This window comes from Palaemon carinicauda, chromosome 3 (assembly GCF_036898095.1).
Source record: "Palaemon carinicauda isolate YSFRI2023 chromosome 3, ASM3689809v2, whole genome shotgun sequence".
Lineage (NCBI taxonomy): Eukaryota > Metazoa > Arthropoda > Malacostraca > Decapoda > Palaemonidae > Palaemon > Palaemon carinicauda.
The window spans coordinates 44,448,318-44,472,080 of record NC_090727.1 but is presented as its reverse complement, the minus strand read 5'-3'; the positions used below and the strand labels follow the sequence as shown (position 1 = coordinate 44,472,080).

Below are 23,763 nucleotides of genomic sequence, written 5' to 3'. Positions count from 1 at the left end.
TTTTAAATTTAGCCTTTGTAGTGAGAACGGAAATTTGTATATTATGAATACATATATAACATAAAAAAGACTAGTAGATCCTTTATTTGTATGGTAAAGAACCGCAGTTGACTCCAAGTTTGTATTTATGGATATATGTCTGTGTGTGTGTGTAATGATTAGGCTATCAATATTATTTGAGGAGTTATTTGTACTGTATATGCATTATTCTAATATCACAAATAAAATTTGCAACACTTAGGAACAAGGATAGTTATTATTTATCTGTGAAAATTTTTCGTTATGCAATTAGAAAATCATTTTGTTGTAAATCTTCGGACTTTTATATTCCATCTTTCACACAGGGTGGTTGTGAACTACTTGCTATGGAGATTTGTTTTACGATACATGCCATACATAAGCAACTACTTTCAGCAATTGTGGCAGCAGTTTAGGAGTGAGGTAAGTTCTGTATCGCAAGTTTCATACACTCTCATACACTGTAATGCTATTGTTTTTCTATCTCTTACTGTCTTTCGCACTAATGATGGAAAAACCTATTTAAGATTGCCATCGCATGTTTCACATTGTTTGAATTTTTGTCATATTGTTGCCCTCAACTGTTTGTATATAAGCTCTTTAATTGTTGAATAACCTTCACTTGCCTTCACTTGGCCTCTCTGTTAGTACTTAATAGCTCACCTTGCTGCAGTTCCTTACGAAACTTCTATTAAATTGTGTTTTTCTTTGTATTCAACTTTTAATTTTGTATCGTAATATGCAAGTAAATAAATGCCTTACTACTAGCTTTGTGTCACAGAACTGTGGCATCTATAGAGTTCTTTACATTTGTTTTTCCTTTCTTTGCGTTTAAATTCGACCTAACATTCTTCACGAACGTCCTATACTGAGTTTGTTGTAGCTAAAGAAAAAAAATATTTACCATAAATATCATAATTCAAAGGTGTCAAATTTATTCTTTTACTGGGACTAAACAGTGATTGCACTGGATTTTCTTTTTCTTTTAGAAATTCAAATGATTCACTGAGAGAAACTATTTCCAGGTACCAGATCCATTTGAAGAGCGCACTTACATAAGTCGTTGGAAGGAATGTGCTGCGCTTGTCAACGAAGGCTTTGGAGCAGCGCTTGCTAGAATGTATGTTGAGCAACATTACGACCAGAAAATTTCAGGAGAGGTAAGTCGAGGAATATTCCAATAACTAGTTAATTTAATTTTCTAAATCATATTGATAATCGAGGCCCCTTACGTCAATAGGCATAGGATGAGATGATGGGGATATTGATAATTAAACTATTGATTATAAGATTGATGATATTGAATATCAAGTGGTAAATTATCAATGTGTTTTTGTCAAGGGTTAATAAGCACTTTTATCCCTAATTGATAATATAAAAGTCTTGTTAATAATCTAACCGTGTCATTTTCAAAAAATTAGTTATCACATATCAACGGGGAAGGAATTAAATTTGCGATCTCATACAACATTGTAGAGATAATTAACAAAGCATTTTCGAGAACACTGAAAACCAATTAGCCGGAAGGACAGTAAGTTGCCACTTAAATTCTGATTATTGGGGTGGGTTAATAGAATTATATTGATTAGGTAAAAAGGCTATCAAATAAAGGCTTCGAATAATGTGATAGAGCAAGGGGTTATGGAAAAAAAAACTTGCATTGCAGTTCCGAGGACGTTGAAAATTAAGATAATTTTCCTGGATAAGGAGTCGAAGTAGAAACTGGATCCTAATATAACCTTATTGGTGGTAAAATAAAAAAATTGATTAGGGTAGATTTATTAAATATCACCCGCTAAATAATGAAATGTTTAATTAATCTGCTGCGGTTTTAAAATGGAGAACAGGAAAGATAATTTGACAATGAAGGTTAAGAGTTACTTTTTCCTGCCATCTATAATAATAACAATTATTAAAAGGACGATTAATGAGCCATCAAGTGTAGCAAGTAAGGATGGTAAAGATAAACTTTTTAGATGACGTTTTGAGTAAATATAGTTTATTTATTAAAAATCATAACGAAATAAGTTGCCTTCGGAGACAGGGATGTTGTTTTCATTCGTATCTGAGGGCAATTTATTGCAAACTAATAGGAAATAAAGAAAATATTTTGAGTAGAATGGCATGGGAAATATGTCATTTGTTCCTATTTTATCTTCAGAGTTAATTGAATATCCCTGGAACAAAAAGTAAGATAGTATGTATTTATCCTATATTAGAACTGACTGAAGCTGTCTTCTATAGTACTTACGACAAACAATTGTCTATAACATCAAGGACACTTACAGATTGATCGCATGGTCGAGGAAGTTCGAACTGCTTTCCATATCGTCATAGATCGACAGGACTGGCTAGAGCAGGAAATGAAGCAAGTCTGTAGTGACAAGGTAATTTCTGATTTGGTCTTTCCAACAAGTGTAAAATTTGCTCTTCAGTGAAAAAATTCTTCAAAATAACATATGTCTGAGCTAATTTAAGAGCAGTTGGCCTATTACACAAAAAAAAATCAAAATTCATATTAATTTTGCTGTAATGCTTCAAAACAACATATCTATCTTAGCTATTTTAAGAGCAGTAGGCTTATTATGCCAAAAAATAAAATATCAGTTTTGCTGATTTATAATTACTGAGGTATTTTCCATGTAGAAACTATGTGATATAAATTTCTTAGATTCTTTTAAAAATATTCCAGTATCTTAAAATATAGTACTAATGATGTTTGCTCGACTTCTGTTTCAGTTAGACATAATGGGTAAAAAGATAGGTTATCCAGAGTACATAGAATCAACAGACCTACTAGATGCTGAGTTTGAAGGGGTAAGTAATATATCCAATATATCACAAATTCAGTAATATTTTGGATCAGATTGAGTTGCAAAAGGGTGCGCTGAATATATGCAGTGTAACACTGATATTGTAAATAATCTATCTCTATTTCAGCTAGAAATTCTCGAGGACCATTTCCTTAATAACATATTGAGAATGAAGAAACACGAGGTATGGAAGGAACTCCAGAAGTTATCTCGACCTGTCGATAAGAAAAGGTATACTTCCATTGAAACTCTTCACTACATTTGTATTTATGATTACATTGCTGAATGATTCTTATCTTTGAGTTTTGTTCTACAACTTTGCATGATGAACAAACTCATGCTTCTGTTTTAGAAACCTATTTAGACTATTACTTATTTTGTTGCTTTTCAATATATTTTTCCGTTCATCATTCAATAGTGCCGAATTGAATGTAATGTGGTCTCAAAAATCCAAATATCTGAGAGGCAATGTTTATTCTTACTTCAATCAACTTAGACACTTATTTCTTTTAAATCTGTATGTAGATAACCTTTACACCTAGAAAACGTGAGTTGAACTATCCAGGGAATATAAATAGAATTGGCAAATAAATTAAAAATCTAAACCAGTATAGATTTATAAATATTAGTTTTCCAAATTTAAAAAGAAATCTAGGATATTACATCATAACGAATTTTGTTATAGACACATAAATCTAGAGAGAGAGCTTCACTTTCAAAAACTTTATTTGTATCTAAAATGAAAATTATCATGGTGATAATATTCCTCACATAAACTCTTACTATTCACCTCTTACATATCGAACCTAGACATTTCACGCACACGCACATGTATGTACACACATTATCATCATTATCATCAGCCATTACTAGTCCACTGCAGAACAAAGACCTCAGAAAAGTTCTTCCACTTGCATCTGTTTATGGCCTTTCTGTGCTAGTCCGCACCTGCAAATTTCTTAGATCGTCAATCCATGGTCTTTTCTTTTTTCCCCTGCTTCTTTTACAATCTCTAGGGACCCATTCTTTTATTCTTAATATCCATCTACAGTATGTATATATATGTATATATATAATGTGTATATATATATATATATATATATATATATATATATATATATATATATATATATATATACTGTATATATATATATATATATATATATATATACACATATATATATATACATACATATAATATATACATATATATATACACATATACACATATATATGTATATGTATACATCATATATATATATATAGCCTATACATATATATATATATATATATATATATATATATATATATATATATATATATATGTATAGGCTATATATATATATATGATGTATACATATACATGTATATGTGTATATGTGTATATATATATATATATGTATATATTATATGTATGTATATATATATATATATATATATATATATATATATATATATATTTATATATAATACAAATATATATATATATATATATATATATATTTACATATGTATTTATATATAAAATGGCTAGTTTGATTCTTGGTATACTCAGGATTCGATCTGTTGTATTCTGATAAACATTAATTATGGGGCTCCCTTTGGTCCTGGTATATTGAATAAAGCTTTAATATTTTTAATAACTTTTTAGTGATATTTATATATTTGGGTTTTATTTGCTTCTTTAAATCGGATGGTTCATTGTTTATGGATAATTTTAGATTCTTTATTCAGGCTTTAGAACAGAATGTCAGTGGTCTAAGAAAACGATTATTACAACTTTAACTGAAATAGCAGGGTAACTAAGGAATGGTTGTAGGAAAAAAAAAAGAACATATATAGAGTTGTATCATGAGGATTTTTTTTAATGTCCAAAATTCTAATTTTCCATCGTTTTCCCAATTGCTTTTGAATTTTATGCTAGGAAATAGGGAATATAGTTTATTGAAGAAGTTCTTAAAATATCCCTACCTATCATCCCAAAACGTGAAAATGTCTTCAACGTTGCACTGCTAAACCTTATTCGTCAGTTCAATATTTGTTAACATTTCAGTCTTAAAGTACAGTACTCCATATAGAGAGCTAGTAAAAGTAAGGATAACTGACTGTCCCTACTACAACCGAATATTTGCTTGTAAAAATTACCATTGAAAGAAAATACATTATTAGTTACAAACTTTTTAATTTAACCATTAATTGATTAACTATTCATTGAAAAATCTTAAAACTTCATTTACCGGGACGGGGATATTTAACCTATTAAAATTCTGAATAAAGTTCTCTGCATGTTTTCCGTGCGCCGATTAAGTCCGATGACCATATTTTGATATATTACAGATGAATGGCCCTTGTGGGTTTTTGAGTCTGTAGGGACCCCACAATGACATATTCCCTTGTGCCAAATCGTTTCAAGTAGATATGATATACATATACTGTACAAATAAATATACATGAACGCATATTTGCACAAGTATACATGTACATACACATATATATGCTTACACAGATTTTGCACATATTTTACTTACCAATACATAAATAATGTAATTCGCATACAAATGACAGTAAAGCATGTGCACGCATGCAATACAATTATACATTTATATGTAAAAAGAATAAAATCATAAAACTATATGAGGCACGTTATTCATAAAATAGAAATCAAGTGTCAACCAAATCAACATTTATGAGGCTTGGAGATCGCCATGATCAACAAAGCTGTACTTGTCAGGGACACCCATGCTACCTTGGTTAGCTGTGAGAGATCAAAAGAAAATCTACCACCATCACCATTCCGCTCTGGCCCGCGTGGTGATGAAAACTGGCCAAACCCCACACATGAAAATGAGCTCTCTGTCCTGTAATGGACTAAAAACAGCTGTATTTGTTGTTTATATATATATATAATATATATGTGTATATATATATGTATACCAATACATATGTATACACATTGTATATACATATATATGTGTATATATATATATATATATATATATATATATGTGTGTGTGTGTGTGTATATATACATACATACATATTCTTAAATGGTAAAGCAAGAATTGCCCAGATCTCATTAACAAAATTTGGAGATAGCTTGTCGTTTTCCTATAATTACTTGTGAAGATTTCCTATATTTTATATAATTTAGTTTCTAAGGAGAAACTCTGGCCTTACTCTTTATGAACACGCGTTTTTAGATGTGCGTGCGTGTTCGTGCGCATGCAGTTATGTGGGCCAGTGTGTGTGTTTGACTTTAGATAGTACGACGTTATACAGGGAAAACTTAATTATATTGTATGCACGTTGTATTCTCATTGAAGTTTCAGAATTTCACTGTACAGATTGATATCTGTTCGTATTTCATTCAACGTAAATTTTCCTATATACTAAATCAGATTTGGATTTTACAAGGCTGTATTTTAGGCTAGATGGTAAAAAAAGATATATTTGCATGGGTGGCTCTTCCAAGTGCATGGCTTTGCATTGTCTTAAGTGATTCAAAGTGTCCTGGCATCTTATAGGCTTTGATTTAAGTTTTCTTTTGCTATAGCTAATGACTCACCCACTCTCGGACTCTTTCCAGAAGTGAGCATTATTATGGAGGGACAAGAACCACTTTCATAAACATATGGAACGGCATGTAAGACATTTTTCGTTACTTAGTTAGTTTTAAGTCTCACACTTATAAAAGAGTATGAAGCACGTTAAAGAGTAAGTGGATGCCTCCACATATAATGTAGTCGGCTAATCCGGTTTTCCTTTTTAGTCCATTTTCCTTGTATTGGAGTTACAGTAGAATAACTACTTCACTTTGATGGTCACATGAATTAGTTAGCAAAGATGAATCGTTAACATTTCTTTTTGTTGGAGTGAGTGAGTGAGGATGATAGGTTGTTAGTTGAGACCACAAATAGTAATAGGGTGTTCAAGTTTTTTTTGGGGGGTGACTCAGTTTAAGTCTCTTGGGGAGTGTAGTCTACTGGCTTCCTTAGTTGGGAATAAGGTAACAATTAAAACTGACATAGTTGATTCTGACATTCCTTTGTTCCTATCAAGGCAGGCTATGAAAATTGCCAAGGTAAAGATGGATATCGAAAAAGACTCTGTGGAGATTTTAGGCAAACCAGTAGTTTTGAATTACTTCTTGTGGACATTATTGTATTCCTCTTGATAATGATGTCAATGTTGAGTATGTTAACTCGGTAAAACTTGATGAGCTTTCAGATTCTGAAAGATTAAGGACCCAGGAGTTAAATGAAGGGCTAGGAATAAAGGAAGGAAAAAAAGGATACATATAAGATTTCAAACTAGAGGAAAAGGCAAAGATAGGACTTGGGGCAACTGTTAGTCATCAGGAATAGAGATGGAAATATACTGCATACAGAAGATGACAAGAGAAGATGGATATATTATAAGCAACTATTGAATACTGAAAATGAGAAAGAGGAGATGGGAGAAGCCAGTGATGAAGATACAGAGTACAGAATTGAAGCTAGCATTGAGTAGAATGAAGAATGGTAAAGCATCAGGCCCATCAGAGTTTCAGAGTGAAGTGTTAGAGATACTAGTTACTAAGGGGAATGGATGCTGGATTTATTGAGAATATGGGAAGAGGAAATAATGCCCAAAGACTTGGAGGAGAGTCTAATAGTAGAAAGGTGACATCATGGAATGCAGTAACTAAAGGGGAATTAAATAAGAGCATGGTTTGAAAGTGTTCAAGAGGGTACTAGATGAGAGATTAATGGAGATTGTAAAGATTGGGAAATGGCAGTATGGATTCATGAGGGGGAGAGGGACTGTGGATGGCATCTTTATAGTAAGACAGTTACAGGAAAAGAGACTAGAGGGAAACCAGAAGCTCTTCTGTGCTTTTGTAGATTTAGAGAATGCTTATGAGAGAATACCAGAAGTGATGTTTTGGTGCTTGAGGAAGAGGAAAGCCCCAGAGAAGTTGGTTGGAATGGTAGAGATGATTGGCGAAAGAGCAGGGACAAAAGTAATAACTGTTTGAGAGATAGAAACCTTTGAAGTCCGTGTTTGATTACATCAGGGGTCAGCATTACGCCCGTTTTTATTTGTGTTGGTCTTGGATGTGTAAAGTGAAGGAATCAGAAATGAAGAGTTGTGGAAGTTGCTATATGCAGATAATTTGGTGATTACTGCTAAAATGAGGAGGAATCACAGAGAAGGGTAGTAGAGTGACAAGAGAGACTGGAAAAGAGTGGTTTGATGGTGAATGTAGATAAGAATGAAGCCATGGTTAGCAGTAAGGGAGGTAAGGGCAGTATAGCCATACATGAAAGTAGAGGCGCAGTTATAAAACAGATGGAACAATTTAGTTACTTGTGATCTACTATAAATCAGGAGGGAGGGTATGAGGCTGAAGTTGAGAATAGGATAAAAGCAGCATGTGGAAAATACTGAAATAAGAATGGCAGGTATAGTGAAGATTACCGAGATAAGATTGTCACGACTGAGATGGTGTAGGCACGTGTTAAGGATGGATGGAGGGGAGGGAGTGAGGAGGGCTTGGGAGGAGTCTGTAAGGGGGAGAAGATTAAGAAAGAGGCAGAGAATTAGATGGTGAGATAAGGTGAAGGATGATGTGGGGCAAAAAGGTTTGGTGGAAGAGGATGCCTTTGATCAAAGGCATTGGAGAGGGCACATCAAGCAACCAACCCCACGATGTAGGGATAACGGTGGGGAAGAAAAAGAGCCATTAATCTATCTAAGTCTTCTGGAGTCTTTATTAACTTATAGTTTTTCTAACAGTTTATGGAGATGAGTGAATATGAAGTTCTTCCAATTTAAAAGTTTCTGCTGGTATACCATCCATTCTTGGTTTTTTTTTTTTTTCCAAGCTGGAAATTGCAAATATTTTTTCCAATGATAGAATTTTGTTCAGTATTTTATTAATAGTTATCTGAGATATGTCGTAAATGAAATTTTCATCAATGACTGGGTCTCTATTCAGTAATTTTTTAAAATATTACCTCCAACGATTTACGGTCTAAGTTTCATTTTTGGGAAGTCTTGTACTATCTTTGTTTCTTAATGGGGCTAGTTTTTGTAAACTAGCTCCATACACTACTCTTGTGTTATTAAAAAAAGATTTTCATATAATTTCTATCAATATATCCTTACTTTTAGAGACTTTTTTTATCCACCACTCATTCTCCATTCTACTTGTGAATCTTTGAAATTCAGCTTTGAGATGTCTGCGTTCATCTATAAGTTCGGGTCAATAAGTGCCTTTTTTTTATTTTTACAGTTAATTCTGAGATTTCCTTGACATTCTTGTCAAATTAGTCTGTTTGTGATTAGATATGCATACTCTTTCCGAGCAAGTATAAAATACCGAAATAATGAATTTCTCAGTGTTCTTTAGTATCTGGTGGGTAATTGTCCGGTAAATTATTGATCAGGTTTTCCAGATATAAAAGATTTGTTGAGGTATTTGTAGACATTTGGTGTTGAGTTTGGTTCTCTTCAATATTGTTCTAGTTCTCATTGCTGATTTAGGTTTTATCCTTCTCATGGAATAGACAAAGTGATGGTCAGTCCTCGGTAAAAGGGACCTTTAGTGATCATTATGCTCTTCAGATCAGTTTCTTGCAGAAATGTAGTAGAGTAAATGCTAGTTCTTAGATATGGGATACCTACAGGTAGTCTTGCATTTACATTTATTCCTTTGCTTGAAGATTTTTTTTTTTTTGCATAAATGGAACTATGAGCATTTAGCTAGTTTTTGTTAATTTTCCCCCACTTTGCGTGTACTTGGGGCTGCATATTCCAAGTAAATGCTCTAAGGTACATGGAAGGAAAAAAAAAGTAATTTTTATTTTAGAGTGGGTTGAATAGAAATGTATATATAATTAGATATATCTGTATATTTATTCTCATTGTATACATGCATGAGTGCTGTGTACTTAAACACTAGAACTAGAAAGAGCTGCACTGCCTCGCTGCAGATGCAGCATATTTTGTCATTCTTTTGCTTGTTTTTTTACCTTTATACTACACAGAAACTCATTACCTTACTCTAATCACAAACCATTTATACTACCTGTACACAGAAACTCATTACCTTACTCTAATCACAAACCATTTATACTACACAGAAACTCATTACCTTACTCTAATCACAAACCATTTAGCATACAGGTGTATTTTTCCCGAGGCAACGAAGAATTGAATTGCTGCCAATATTTTACCTGAAATTTTTTCTAAGTAGATATCTAGTTGCATGAGGATTGACTATTACTTACTTAATATATGATTATTTTTCTTTTCTCTTCCTGGAATACTCTCCATCCATCCTTCCTGCAAATGAATTATTTTTTTGATCAAACTATCTCCATGATATGTATATATGACCAGGTATAGATTTCAGATACTTCGATGATTTTCCCACTTATATATGGGATGATATGATTAATGATGATAGTATACTAAGATTGCAGTAAGTCCGGTCAGCTCCATTCCCCAACTCTAAACATTATACATAAAAAACTCATTCTGAATTCTAAAACGAAATTAATATTGAATGGAATGAAAATGAATTATAATTATCATAGGCACAATTAGTGATTATACAACAAGCTTTCTACAAAAACAGTACATTGCAATATTTCCATGAAAAACACGACTTAAGTATACGAATGGCATTTTCCACGGTACCCTTTTAGTACTACGTCTTAACGGAATTATTTGTGTACTATATACTGTAAAATCGAAAATCTTCCACGTTAATTTATGACTTCCATTCCTATTTTCTAATTTCCTTCTACAATAATAAAGTTCATCAAGATTATCATGCAAAAAGCGCTGGTAAAAAAATCTCCCTCATGTACAGTATCAACACCGGGAATATTTTATGGCATGATATACAGTAATACCAGTTTTATTTTGGCAGTTTGCAGATAAATGAAAACTTTATAAGCACCCTGTTCTTGACCGAAATTTTGGTTCTCTTATCAGTATCAAGTCAAAATGCTCCTGTACAGTTATTTGGATTTTAAGTGATCAAGTAAAATTAAAAAATCTAAGTGCATAATTCCTCACTTAATGGTGTGGTGTACATATTTTGCTTAACTTTTTTCATCCTATTGAGCTTAACTGCCTTTTCCCTCTACAGAGATTGGTTGATACAGCCCTTGGTTGTGAATGCATTCCACAATCCAACAGCTAATGAAATTAGTAAGTTTTGCTTATATATTTATATGTAAGCTTATTTATCTTTGTTTACATATTGGTTTACGTATATAACTATAACTATATATATATATATATATATATATATATATATATATATATATATATATATATATATATATATATATATATATACATATATATATATATATATATATATATATATATATATATATATATATATACATTAAAGTGCTCATGTTACAAGCTTTGTAGAAATTACTCACCCGTCAAATTTGTGATACATTTTGTTGGACAATATTTAAATTTTTTTTTTTCCACTACCGCTAACTTTTGGTATTTTAGGTAAGCCATGAATGTACCTTTTATCATATAAATGTGATTCGCATGTCCAATAACTCACAATGTTTTCATATACTTTTTTAAAACTTACTTTGAGTGACATGCGATGTTGCGGAATATGTAACTTTTCACCTTTCCAGCTTTATATAAAGACTTTTGCTCATTCGCTCACGAAACAATATGACTTTTTAGTTGTTATTATTACTATTATTATTATTTGGATCCTAGCCGGTTTTGAAAACTTTCATTACAATTGTACTTATTATTATTATAATTATTACGGTATTATTATCACCGCGATGACCTTTTTCGCGAATGTTTAAAATTTGACTTTTAATTTATTTTTCGACTAATTATTATGATATTACTATAACCTACGATATCAAAGCATTTTCGCTACAAAAACGCAAACTCACTTGCAATATCAACGGGAGTTGAATGATAATGCAACTTCTTTTGTGAATGTCTTATACATATTGTATAAACCATAATTTCTGGACCATGACTATATCATAAATGTCACTAGCTGAAATTGTTTTACTGAAGATACATTTTCATCGTTAAATCGCTGTTAAAATAATCATTGTTAATGAAGGTACGATTTTATTCTAGTCTTGCCTCTTGGGATTCTTCGGGAACCTTTTTACAATCCTGGATACCCGATGTAAGTTCCATTTAAAAAAAAATCAATAAAACGGTTTGCTTCATATAAACAAATCTTGAAGATCTTTGTAAAGATTGTATACAGAAGTAAAATTAACGTTGTGAAATTTAGCTTTCAATATTTATATACTTAGTGAAAAGATGACAAAGTTTCACAATTGAATATGAGAATTAATTGATTATATAATTAACTTTATCATAACTTTATCAGACGAGTAGAATTTTACACTTGATTATCCGCTTCTAAAGCAAGAATACTTGATATTGTGATATACGAAAAAAGAATAATTGAAACATGGTACTTTTAACTAATTTTAATTGTTAATGTAAAAAATACCTGCAGGTACTTGAACTACGGAAGTCTTGGCGTAGTGGTCGGTCACGAACTGGTTCATGGTTTCGATAATCATGGTAAGTAAAAAAGCATAGATTTTAAAGGTCACTTGGGAGGTATGAAACCTGTCATTTAGTTTGTTTCCTCTCAATTGTAAAGTAAGTTCATTGTTGTTCTATCTGCATATCTGAAGAAATATATGCTTAAAAATTGTGAACACTACGCATATAGTTTCAGAATATTTTCTGCCTAAATAGCTGTGGTGGCGAGATTAGTTTCTCGCCGAATTAGTTTTTGTTTTCCTTAAAGAATTTGCATTTTCAATATTTGGCATCCCTTTTATCTAATAATCTGATATATCAAATTAGTATAGCAATTTGGCAAATGGTAGCAATAACATTTTGATTGAGGGAAAATAATAATGACCTTTTAGTTGATTGATGATCACATAATAATAATCATGATTTAATGTACCTGTATTTAAACCTCTTAAACCGCTTTGTATTATGCGATTTCGTAGGTTTGATAGATGTGACAGTGATAGTGATAGTAATCTTAGTTGATATCCAAACGTGCTTGAGGGTACACTATTTCATCTTATTTCTCTTCCTCTTGTATAGTTAGTTTTCATAGTTTATATAGGAAATATTTATTGTAATGTTACTGTTCTTAAAATATTTTTTCCTTGTTTCCTTTCCTCACTGGGCTATTTTCCCTGTTGAAGCCTCTGGGCTTATAGCATATTGCTTTTCCAACTAGGGTTGTAGCTTAGCAAGTAATAATAAAAAATATCATCTCTCAGTAAGGTAGAATCCATACTGCCCTTTGACTTCTAAAAAAAAAAAATCTTCAACACCTAAGCTATAAAAAATCAATTTGAGAAACCTTAAGGATCACCCAGAGTAAGGTTGTTTAAAATAGTTTAAAACAAATGTGGTTGGATGGTTTCTGATAAGTTTGCTAATAGTAATAGATGTAAATAATATCTACAGTATATCACACACGTTATGAGTCCTGAATAATATCTTCTGGTTTTGAGTGTCTCATCCAGTTATTTTTTTCCAGGGAAGAGATATGATAAGCACGGAAATGTATCTCAGTGGTGGAGTGACGAAATGGCTGAGCAATTTACGGAGCGAGCAGCATGCTTTGTGGAGCAGTATAGTCAGTATCCAATAGAGATGGTTGGAAAAAATGTAAGTAAGGGGATCTCCATTTACTGTATTTATTCAAGAAACCTTATTCACAAGAAAACACTTCCTTTTAAGCATCAATATTTAGTGGCTTTTAGTGTCATTAATTACCAGCTATATTAATGCCTATTAATGAACTCATCAACTTGGAATAAACCATACTAGCGAGTATTTCAATCAAGCCTTTCTTTTAGGTGGATGGCAATGAAACATTGGGCGATAACATCTGTGACAATGCTGGAGTACTGAATGCTTGGCTTGCTTACACACGCTGGAGGGACAAATACGGATCAGAGCCTAGTTTACCTGGGATGGATTATACAGTACCACAGATTTTCTTCATCACCTTTGCACAGGTAGGCATATTGTCACATATTGAACCAAACCTAAAGGAAATTAGTCTTATTTCAAGGAATTTATTAATAAAAAGAATTAGCATATTTAGTGTCAATTGAAATGTATTGTGAGGGCACGTAATGAGAAGCGACTGAGAACCGACTTGTTTATTATCTGAGACATTCTGTTTATATACAGGAGTGTGGACAGAAAAGAGGTGCCCGGGTCGGGTGAGATGACCGCTGTCCTGCGGTTGCACAAAGGTCAAGTTTGACCGAGCATTTGTTTCTTACAAAACTTTACATTCAATGTGTGGAACATTACATACAAGAAATGGCATAATAAATACATTGGCTGAAAGGCTGGAAAAATCTACACACATTGGTATATACAAATAGGCCGAACAAGTACGGTTAAGATGATATATACAAATAGACCGTAACAAGTACGGTTGAGAAATGATAAAGTATAAAACTCTAATTCAGCGAACTGAAACCCAACAGAATGATGTCTACAAATACACCCCCCCCCCAGGATTATTTTACAATAATAATTTTTGACGTGGCATTTCAATCCTGGTATCTTTGAGGAGGGTGCAGGTGCCTCCGGGTTCTTCTGATCTATGCACGAAGGCTGTTGTCGGAGGCTGATACCTTTAAAGTGTCGTCTGACAGGATAGTCCTCCCTAGAGGGATTCGACTATCTGTCGTCGGGGCTGGTTGCACCGAGTGGGAGAAGGCTTGTTTTGGGGCAGCACTCGCGTATGCCCATTTCCAACAGCCTGTCGATGGTGACCCAATCTTCTTGGCCGTGGATCATGAAAAAGTATCCTTGGTGGGGTGGGGTGGGGGTCTTCACGGCGCGGTATGAGCCACGATATCGCCTTGTCCGGGAGGGTCGATGTGCGACATAGCTGCAGGTGTCCAGGCCCTTCAGTTTGAAATGCTTGGTCCTGTTGGTGAAGGTCTTCGAACACAACGTGAATTTCTCAGCGAGCTCATGAAGCCTCATGATCGGTGTCTTAGTTGTTGTTGTGTGTTGGGACGAACTCCCCAGGTACGGCCAGTGTCTCGCCATACACTTTCTCTGCCAGGAAAACCTTGCCGTTTGCTCTGGGCGCCAGTCCTGAGTCTGAGGAGGACCCATGGTAGTTGTGACTGGCGGAGTTTTTGCTTGAATACATTGGGGAACTCTTGCAGGAGGTCGGCATAGCGATAAGTGGTATAGGAGTACATGGTGACTATGCCTGGGCCGGAAGTGAGAGGTCGAGAACGGCACGTTCCCGTATAGAGAAGACGCTTTCGTTCAACGTACAGCAGCAGTCCGTGGTGGGCCAGAAAATCTGCTCCCAGCAGGGGGCAACTGACGTCAGCGATGACGAAGGGCTAGGTGTAGGAGCGTTCCATGATGGAGATCTCCAATGTCCTGGTCCTGTAGCAGTGGATGGGGCTGCCGTTGGCATCCACCATCTGGACGGTGGCGTCAGTGGGGTTTTCGTAGTCCTCCTCCATCGACAAGAATGTTGATTGCAGGGCCCCAGTGTCAACCATCATCACCTGATCTGATACAGCATTGCGTAAGTAGAACCCCACCTGTTGGGGTTCTGTGGTGTTAATTAGCCACGATCGATGTTGCGGGTGGCTGCCGTCCTAATTTTTTGGGGTCTTGCACAGGGGTCTGCACTTGATTGCTTCCTTCCTGAATGTCTGGTGGAAGTAACATCAGGATGGGTTTGGCCTTCTTCGTCTACCGTGTCGATAGTGCTCTACGATGCACTGCGTTGACCTCTCGCCCGTCCGTTCCAGCCAACCAGTCTGTGCTGTCGTCCTCTCCCTCTACCATGTGAAAGAACGTTGGCGATGCAGTGTGCAAAGAGGCCCCTTTCAGCTTCTGAGCCTTGAATACCGGGTCCTCCAGCCTCCATCGGAAGTGCGTCTGCGTCGGTGAGCTGGGCCCTGACATCCTGAGGTAGGCGATGCAGCAAAATCTGCCTGGAAAAGCTCATCTCCTTCCGTCGGTGGCTTGTTCTTGGGCGAGATCTGCGTAGTCCACACCCAGGTGGATGGAGTAGATTTCTACCCGTGACAGAGCGTATGCCGCAGAGTTTTTCTTCCCTGAAAGATAGCGAATTGTACACCCCAACTCGGCCATGGCGGCCAGGTGCCGTTGTTGTCTCGCCAACCACACGTCGTCCACCTTAGTGAAAGCATGGACCAGCGGTTGGTGGTCTATTTTGATGGTGAAGGAGGCGCTTTCCAAGAGGTACCAGAAATGTAACAGCCTAGTAGACGGCTAGTACTTCCAGGTCAACCGTACTGTACTGTACTGTGTTTCAGGTAGTTTGAGTTTTCGGCTGAAAAACGCTAGTAGCCTGGGGTGATCCGTTCACTACCTGCTCCAACACCACCTTGCAGGCATAGTTGCTGGCGTTGGTGGACAATTTAAAGAAGTGCCTCCGGATCCTGGTAAACTGATGTGGCGGCGTCGACGAGGGCAGCCTTCGTCTCATCAAATGCCTGCTGCTGAGGCGTTTCCCTTCAGGACGTCGTTCAGCGGGGACATAATGCACGCGATTTCTGGGATGAACCACCGATTATAACTGACCATGCCGACAAATTTCCCGCAGAGCCTTGATTTGATTGTTGTAGGTGTGGGGTAAGTCCTCATTGCTTCCACCTTGGAGGTCATGGGGCGAACTTCCATCAAGGAGACCTCTTGTCCCAGGAAATCGCCATCTCTGCGCCGAACGTGCATTTGTCGAAGCGGATTACCAACCCTTTCTCCTGCAGGCGTTTCAGGACCGCCTGGATGTGGTCCTTGTGCTCTGAACGCGATCTGGATAATATCAGGATGTCATCCACGTAGCAGCAGCAGAATGGTAGATTGCCGAGGATTCTGTCCATCAGGTGCTGGAAGGTGGCCGCCGCACATATGAGGTCAAAGGTGGAAAAGGCGATCTGTACGTCCCGAGGGGCGTGATGATGGCCGCCTTTAGGATGTTGTCCGGGTGGACGAGGACCTGGAAATACAACTTCAGGAGGTCTATCTTTGTATACATCTTTGCCCCGTTCAGAGTGACAGTGAGGTCTTGCATGTTTGCCAGGGGGTAGTGATCGGGCATTGTAATCATGTTGAGGCGGGTAATAATCCCCGCAAGGTCTCAAAGTGTCGTCAGATTTATTTACCATGTGGAGGGGGGAGGCCCATGGGTTTGCTACCTTCTTGCAGATCCCCATCCACTCCATGTTGGCAAATGCGTTCTTGGCATCACGGAGCTTCTGGGGCGGTAGTCTGCGAAGCTTGGCATGCATGTGGGTCCCGTAGTCGAAATGTGGTGATATACGCTGTGTTTGGCTGGAGAACCAGCTGACTGGCGGAGTTTCAGCTTGAATACATTGGGGAACTCTTGCAGCAGGTCGGCATAGCGATGAGGGGTATAGGAGCACACGGTAGCTATGCCTGGCCGGGAAGTGAGAGGTCAAGAACGGCACGTTCCCGTGTCGAGAAGGCACTTTCGGGCAACGTCCAGCAGCAGTCCGTGGTGGGCCAGGAAATCTGCTCCCAGCAGGGGGCAACTGACGTCAGCGATGACGAAGGGCTAGGTGTAGGAGCATCCCATGATGGAGTTCTCCAATGTCCTAGTCCTGTAGCAGCGGATGGGGCTGCCGTTGGCGGCCACCATCTGGGCGGTGGAGGTGGCGTCAGTATGGGGGATTTTGTAGTCCTCCTTCATTGACAAGAACGTAGATTGCAGGGTGCCAGTGTCAACCATCATCACCCGGCCTGATACAGCATTGCGTAAGTAGAACCCCACCTGTTGGAGTCCTGTGGTGTTAACGGCCACAGTCGATGTTGTGGGTGGCCGCCGTCCTAATTTTTTGGGAACTTGCACACTGGTCTGCACTTAATTGCTTCGTTCCTGAAGGTTTGGTGAAAATAACAGGATGGGTTTGGCCTCCTTTGTCTGCCGTGTTGATAGTGTTCTACGATGCTGTTCGTTCTGTCCAACCAGTCTGTTATCGTCCTCTCCCTCTACCATGTGAAAGAACGTTGGCGATGCAGCGTGCCGAGGCCCCTTTCAGCTTCTGAGCCTTGAATACCAGGTCCTCCATCCTCCGTCGGAAGTGCGTACGCGTCGGCAAGGTGGGCCCTGACATCCTGAGTTAGGCGATGCAGCAAAATCTGCTGGAAAAGCTCGTCTCCTTCCGTCGTCCATCTGTTTCAACTTCCGGGAGCATCAGGAGGCCTTCATTTCGTCCCAGGCATCCACTGGCAAGTTATCCCCCAGAGATTGGTTTATCAGGTCCAGGACTCGCTGGGCCCTCAGGGAATGGAGAGGGAGTATGTGTCTCTGGGTTGGCGGCTTGTTCTTGGGCGAGGTCCGTGTAGTCCACACCCAGGTGAATGGAGTTGATTTCTACCCGTGACAGAGCGTAGGCCACAGGGCTTTTCTCACCTGAAAGATAGCGAATTGTGCACCCAACTCGGCAATGGCGGCCAGTTGCCGTTGTCGTCTCGCCAACCATACGTCGCCCACCTTAGTGAAAGCATGGACCAGCTGTTGGTGGTCTGTTTTGATGGTGAAGGAGGCCCTTTCCAAGAGGTACCGGAAATGTCAAACAGCCTAGTAGACGGCCAGTATTCACGGACAAACTTACTGTACTGTGTTTCAGGTGATTTGAGTTTTCGGCTAAAAAATCGCCAGTAGCTGGGGTGATCCATTCACTACCTGCTCCAGCACCAAGTGGAGAGGCACTGGTAAACTGATGTGGCGGCGTCGACGAGGGTGGCCTTCGTCTCAGAGGTCTCATCAAATGGCTGCTGCCGAGGCGTTTCCCTTCAGGACGTCGTTCAGCAGGGACATGATGCAAGCGATTTCTGGGATGAACTGCCGATGATGATTGACCATGCCGATGAATTTCTTGGAGGTGATGGGGCGAACTCCCATCGAGGAGACCTTGTCCCAGGAAATCTGCCCACTCTGCGCCGAACGTGCATATGTCGAAGCGGACGACCAACCCTTTCTCCTGCAGGCATTGCAGCTTGTGCTCTGACTGCGATCTGGAGAATATCAGGATGTCGTCAACGTAGCAGCACCAGAATGGTAGATCGCCGAGGATGCTGTCCATCAGGTACTGGAAGGTGGCCGCCGCATTTATAAGGTCAAAGGTGGAGAAGGCGAATATGTACTTTCCGAAGGGCGTGATGATGGCCGCCTTGAAGATGTGTTCCGGGTGGACAATACAACATGAGGTGGTCTATCTTCATATACATCTTCACCCCATGCAGAGTGACAGTGAGGTCCAGCTTGTTTGCCAGGGGTTAGTGATCGGGTGTTGTAATCAGGTTGAGGCGGCAATATTCCCCGCAAGGTCTCCAGGTGCCGTCGGATTTATTTACCATGTGGAAGGGGGAGGCCCATGGGTTTGCCGCCGCTTTGCAGATCCCCATCCACTCCATGTCGGCAAACGCGTTCTTGGCTTCACGGAGCTTCTGGGGTGGTAGTCAGCGAAACTTGAAATGCATATGGGTCCCGGAATCGAAATGTGGTGATATACACTGTGTTTGGCTGGCGAACCAGCCGACTGGCGGAGTTTCGGCTTGAATACATTGGGGAACTCTTGCAGGAGGTCGGCATAACGATGAGGGGTATAGGAGTACACAATGGCTATGCCTGGGCCGGAAGTGAGAGGTCGAGAACGGCACGAGAAGGCGATTTCGGGCAACGTCCAGCAGCATTCCGTGGTGGGCCAAGAAAACCGCTCCCAGCAGAGGGCAACTGACATCAAGTGTTGACGAAAGGCTAGGTGTAGGAGCGTCCCATGATGGAGATCTCCAATGTCCTGGTCCTGTAGCAGCGAATGGGGCTGCCGTCGGTGGCCACCATCTGGGCGGTGGTGGTGGCATCATTGGGGTTTTCGTAGTCCTCCTTCGACAAGAACATTGATTGCACGGTCCAGTGTCGACCATCCACCCAGCCCTGATACAGTGTTGCGTAAGTAGAATCCCACCTGTTGGGGTCCTGTCGTGTTAACGGCCACGGTCGATGTTGTGGCTGCCCGCCGTCCTAGTTTTTTGGGGATTTGCCCGGGGTCTGCACTTAATTGCTGCCTTCCTGAAGGTCTGGTGAAAGTAACATCAGAATGGGTTTGACCTTCTCCGTCTAGCGTGTTTATAGTGCTCTACGATGCACTACGTTGACCTTTCGCCCGTCCGTTCCATCCAACCAGTCAAGTATTGTCGTCCTCTCCCTCTACCATGTGAAAGAACATTGGCGATGCAGCGTGGCTAGACCCCGGGAGGCCCCTTAAACTTTCTGAGTCTTGAATACCAGGTTCTCCATCCGCCATCAGAAGTGCGTCCGCAAGCTGGGCCCTGACATCCTGAGGTAGGCGATACAGCAAAATCTGCCTGGAAAAGCTCATCTTCCGTCGTCCGTCTGTGTCAACTTCCGGGAGCATCAGGAGGCCCTCCAGTCATCCCAGACGTCCACTGGCGAGTCGTCCCCCAGAGGTTGGTTTATCAGGTCCAGGACTCGCTGGGCCCTCAGGGGAATGGAGAGGGAGCATGTGTCTCTGGGTCCGTGGCTTGTTCTTGGGCGAGGTCCGCGTAGTCCACACCCAGGTGAATGGAGTTGATTTCTACCCGTGACAGAGCGTAGGCCACAGGTTTTTCTCCCCTGAAAGATAGCGAATTGTTCACCCCAACTCGGCGATGGCGGCCAGGTGCCGTTGTCGTCTCGCCAACCACACGTCGCCCACCTTAGTGAAAGCATGGACCAGCGGTTGGTGGTCTGTTTTGATGGTGAAGAAGGCCCTTTCCAAGAGGTACTGGAAATGTCAAACAGCCTAGTAGACGGCCAGTAATTCCCGGTCAAATGTACTGTACAGTTTTTTAGGTGGTTTGAGTTTTCGGCTGAAAAACGCCAGTAGCTGGGGGTGATCTGTTCACTACCTGCTCCAACACTAGGTGGAGAGTCTGAGGAAGTGCCTCCGGGTCCTGGTAAACTGATGTGGCGGCATCGACATGTGCGGCCTTCGTCTGATCAAATGGCTGCTGCTGAGGCGTTTCCCTTCAGGATGTCGTTCAGCGGGTAAATGATGCAATCGATTTCTAGGATGAACCGCAGATGGATTTCCTGCAGGGCCTTGATTTTTGTAGGCGTGGGATAAGTCCTCACTGCTTCCACCTTGGAGGTGATGGGGCGAACTCCCATCGAGGAGACCTCGTCCCAGGAAATCCGCTCTCTCTGCGCTGAACGTGCATTTGTTGAAGCGGATAACCAACCCTTTCTCCTGCAGGCATTGCAGGACCGCCCGGATGTGGTCCTTGTGCTCTGACCGCGATCTGGAGAACATCAGAATGTCGTCCACGTAGCAGCAGCAGAATGGTATATCACTGAGGATGCTGTCCATCAGGTACTGGAAGGTGGCTGCCACATTTATGAGGTCAAAGGTGGAAAAGGCAAATGTGTACATCCCGAAGGGCGTGATGATGGCCGCCTTGAACATGTGTTCCGGGTGGACGGGGACCTGAAAATACAACTTGAGGAGGTCTATCTTTGTATACATGTTTGCCCCGTGCAGAGTGATTGTGAGGTTCTGCTTGTTTGCCAGGGGGTAGTGATCGGGCGTTGTAATCAGGTTGAGGCGGCAATAGTCCCCGCAAGGTCTCCCGGTGTCGTCGGGTTTATTTACCATGTGGGGGGGAGGCCCATGGGTTTGCCGCCGCCTTGCAGATCCCCATCCACTTCATGTCGGCAAACTCGTTCATAGCATTACGGAGCTTCTGGGGTGGTAGTCGGCGAAACTTGGAATGCATGTGGGTCCCGTAGTCGAAATGTGGTGATATACGCTGTGTTTGGCTGGCGAACTAGCCGACTGGCGGAGTTCCGGCTTGAATACATTGGGGAACTCTTGCAGGAGGTCGGCGTAACAATGAGGGGTGTAGGAGTACACGGTAGCTATGCCTGGGCCTGAAGTGAGAGGTCGAGAAGGCGCTTTCGGGCAACGTCCAGCAGCAGTCCGTGGTGGGCCAGGAAAACTGCTCCCAGCAGGGGGCGACTGACGTCAGTGTTGACGAAGGGCTAGGTGTAGGAGCGTCCCATGATGGAGATTTCCAATGTCCTGGTCCTGTAGCAGCGAATGGGGTTGCCGTTGGCGACCACCATCTGGGTGGTAGTGGTGGTGTCGGTGGGGTTTTCGTAATCCTCCTTCATTGACAAGAACGTTGATTGCACGGCGCCAGTGCCAACCATCATCACCTGGCCTGATACAGGGGTGCGTAAGTAGAACCCCACCTGTTGGGGTCCTGTGGTGTTAACTCACGGTCGATGTTGTGGGAGATGTTGTGGGTGGCCGCCGTCCTAGTTTTTTGGGAACTTGCACAGGGCCTGCACTTAATTTCTTCCTTTCTGAAGGTCTGGTGAAAATAACATCAGAATGGGTTTGGCATTTTTCATCTGCCGTGTCGATAGTGTTCTATGATGCACTGCGTTGACCTCTCGCCCGTCCGTTAATACAGTGTGCCTTGAACCCTGAGAGGCCCCTTTCAGCTTCTGAGCCTTGAATGCCAGGTCTTCCATCCTCCATCGAAAGTGTGTCTGCATTGGCAAGCCGGGCCCTAATATCCTGAGGTAGGCGATGCAGCAAAATCTGCCTGGAAAAGGTCATCTCCTTTCGTTGTACGTCTGTGTCAACTTCCAGGAGCATCAGGAGGCCCACCAGTTCGTCCCAGGCGTCCACTGGCGAGTTGTCCCCCAGAGGTTAGTTCATCAGGTCCAGGACTTGCTGGGCCCTCAGGGGAATGGAGAGGGAGTATGTGGAGATTAGTTTCTTTCATAGGTCGTCGTAGTCCAGTCAACTGACCTGACAGTGTGTCCAGCCAGGAGGCGATCTGGTCGAAAACGTCCTCAGGTAAAGATGATAGGACGATGTCAGCCTTGGCCCCTCAGTCAGTCATTCATGCCACCCCGAAGAGCACATCCGCCTGAAGGAACCATGATGACGTGTTCCTCTTTGAGAACGGTGGTAACCTGACGCTCGTTCCGGGCGATGATTTTGTTCCAGTGGTGTCGTGCGTGGGATCAGTTAAACTCTGTATTTCAGTGCTCATTGTGCTCTCTCACACTAAAAGGCGGTATGCGCCATATTTAGTCCGGTAATGGTGTCAAGGTTCCTGTGTAGTCGCAGGTACGTATATGCCAGGGCGAAACTACTCGTGGAAAATGCCAGAACGCCAGAGTTTTGCGCCATATTGAGTCCATTAGTGGCTTTTTTTGTGTAGACCGGGGAAAGGAACTTTCATAAAACCTAACTACGGAGTTGCATGGTTCCATTAAAGGTTTTCTGAAGGTAAGGCAGCCGTAGTGAGTCCATTAATGGCGTAGCCAAAACTGCAAAGTTACCATCCAATCCAGGAAGTCACCAGTTGTGAGGGCACGTAATGAGAAGCAGCTGAGAACTGACTTGTTTGTTATCCAAAACATTCTGTATATATACAGGAGTGCAGACGGAAGAGAGGTGCCCGGGTCGGGCGAGACAACCGCCGTCGCACAAAGGTCAAGTCTGACCGAGCATTTGTGTTTCTTACGAAACTTTACATACAATGTGTGGAACATAAAATACATGAAATGATATATACATCAGCTGAAAGGCCAGAAAAATGTACATACATTGGGATATACAAATAGGCCGTAACAAGTACGGTTGAGAAACCAAAATCAGACAGAATGATGTCTTTATAGTGTTAATTTTAAACATATCTGGTCAACATTGTAGTGATATCAGTGTTACTTGCAAAAATTCTCTGTGTCATTTAGCTACTAATCACATTATTAGATTTATAAGGGCACAGGCTGAAACTTTCTTGTTAGGTTATTTCT

At 40.4% G+C, this 23,763-nt stretch overlaps 1 protein-coding gene across 1 annotated transcript in view; it reads left to right on the top strand.

Annotated features, from left to right (window-relative positions):
- LOC137631599 (endothelin-converting enzyme homolog) overlaps positions 1-23,763 on the top strand; it is a 122,907-nt gene that overhangs the window by 98,594 nt on the left and 550 nt on the right. The window contains exons 9-19 of the mRNA XM_068363470.1: positions 345-441; positions 1,044-1,178; positions 2,307-2,405; positions 2,758-2,835; positions 2,959-3,062; positions 6,418-6,474; positions 10,975-11,036; positions 11,967-12,018; positions 12,361-12,428; positions 13,417-13,547; positions 13,739-13,900. Coding sequence (XP_068219571.1) covers positions 345-441; positions 1,044-1,178; positions 2,307-2,405; positions 2,758-2,835; positions 2,959-3,062; positions 6,418-6,474; positions 10,975-11,036; positions 11,967-12,018; positions 12,361-12,428; positions 13,417-13,547; positions 13,739-13,900 — 1,045 coding nt within the window. The remainder of the gene's footprint in view (positions 1-344; positions 442-1,043; positions 1,179-2,306; positions 2,406-2,757; positions 2,836-2,958; positions 3,063-6,417; positions 6,475-10,974; positions 11,037-11,966; positions 12,019-12,360; positions 12,429-13,416; positions 13,548-13,738; positions 13,901-23,763) is intronic.